General features: G+C 60.3%; 1 protein-coding gene across 1 annotated transcript in view; it reads left to right on the plus strand.

Annotated features, from left to right (window-relative positions):
• Positions 1-6: 6 nt before the first annotated feature.
• LOC112481722 (kinesin-like protein KIF26B) overlaps positions 7-802 on the plus strand; it is a 12,089-nt gene continuing 11,293 nt past the window's right edge. The window contains exon 1 of the mRNA XM_025048509.1: positions 7-607. Coding sequence (XP_024904277.1) covers positions 545-607 — 63 coding nt within the window. The 5' untranslated portion in view covers positions 7-544. The remainder of the gene's footprint in view (positions 608-802) is intronic.

Here is an 802-nt window from a genome sequence, read left to right on the forward strand (position 1 = left end):
CTGTCAGGCAGAACGGGCCGGCGGATATTGGCTCGGCGACACGCCGAGGCTCCTCCCCGAGTCTGGATCTTTATATTTTGGGAGAATTTCTTTGAACTCAGTTACCACGCTGCGTGAAGGAGACAAGTTCCCACAGCCGGCTCGCCGGCAGGGGCGAGGCGAGGGCTCGCCCAGCTTCTCTGCAGGGGCCGCGTGCCCCCGATTGTATTCCTCCTTTCCCTGGTGGAGGAGCACGGACGTATTCGGCTGAGGAAAATGCCAATTATCTGGATGTGACCGTGAAGAGAGAACGGGTGACTGGAGGAGGCAGAGGAGGATGAGGAGAAGCAGTATCTGAAGAAAGAATAAACCACCTACTCCAACCCTTTCTGCAAATTGGTGCTATTGCTTCGGGGGTCCATTTGCTTTTCTCCCCTCCCCCCATTCAGAAACCTTGACTTGAGGGCCAAGACAGCCCCCTACAACGCGGGGACCCTTCTGGGTCGGAAGACCTTTTGGATGTAGCGCTGGTGGAACATTGAGACACTCTGCTGGAAAAGCCACCATGAATTCGGTAGCTGGGAATAAAGAGAGGCTTGCAGTGTCCACCAGGGGCAAGAAATACGGGGTAAGTTGTGACGGGCACAATGCGGAGACGCGTCCCCAGAGCCACGTCGGCCGGGGTCTCCCCTCTCCGGGTACCGAGAGGCGCGGCGGGGCGGCTCCGAGCTCTCCACCGGCTGCACAAGCGCCGCCGCGGGCTGTGCGTGCGCGGAGGCGGGTCTGCCGGCGCGAACACCCGCACACTCGCCTCGCCCTGGGA

The sequence above is a fragment of the Pteropus alecto genome, unplaced genomic scaffold, assembly GCF_000325575.1.
Source record: "Pteropus alecto unplaced genomic scaffold, ASM32557v1 scaffold115, whole genome shotgun sequence".
NCBI lineage: Eukaryota > Metazoa > Chordata > Mammalia > Chiroptera > Pteropodidae > Pteropus > Pteropus alecto.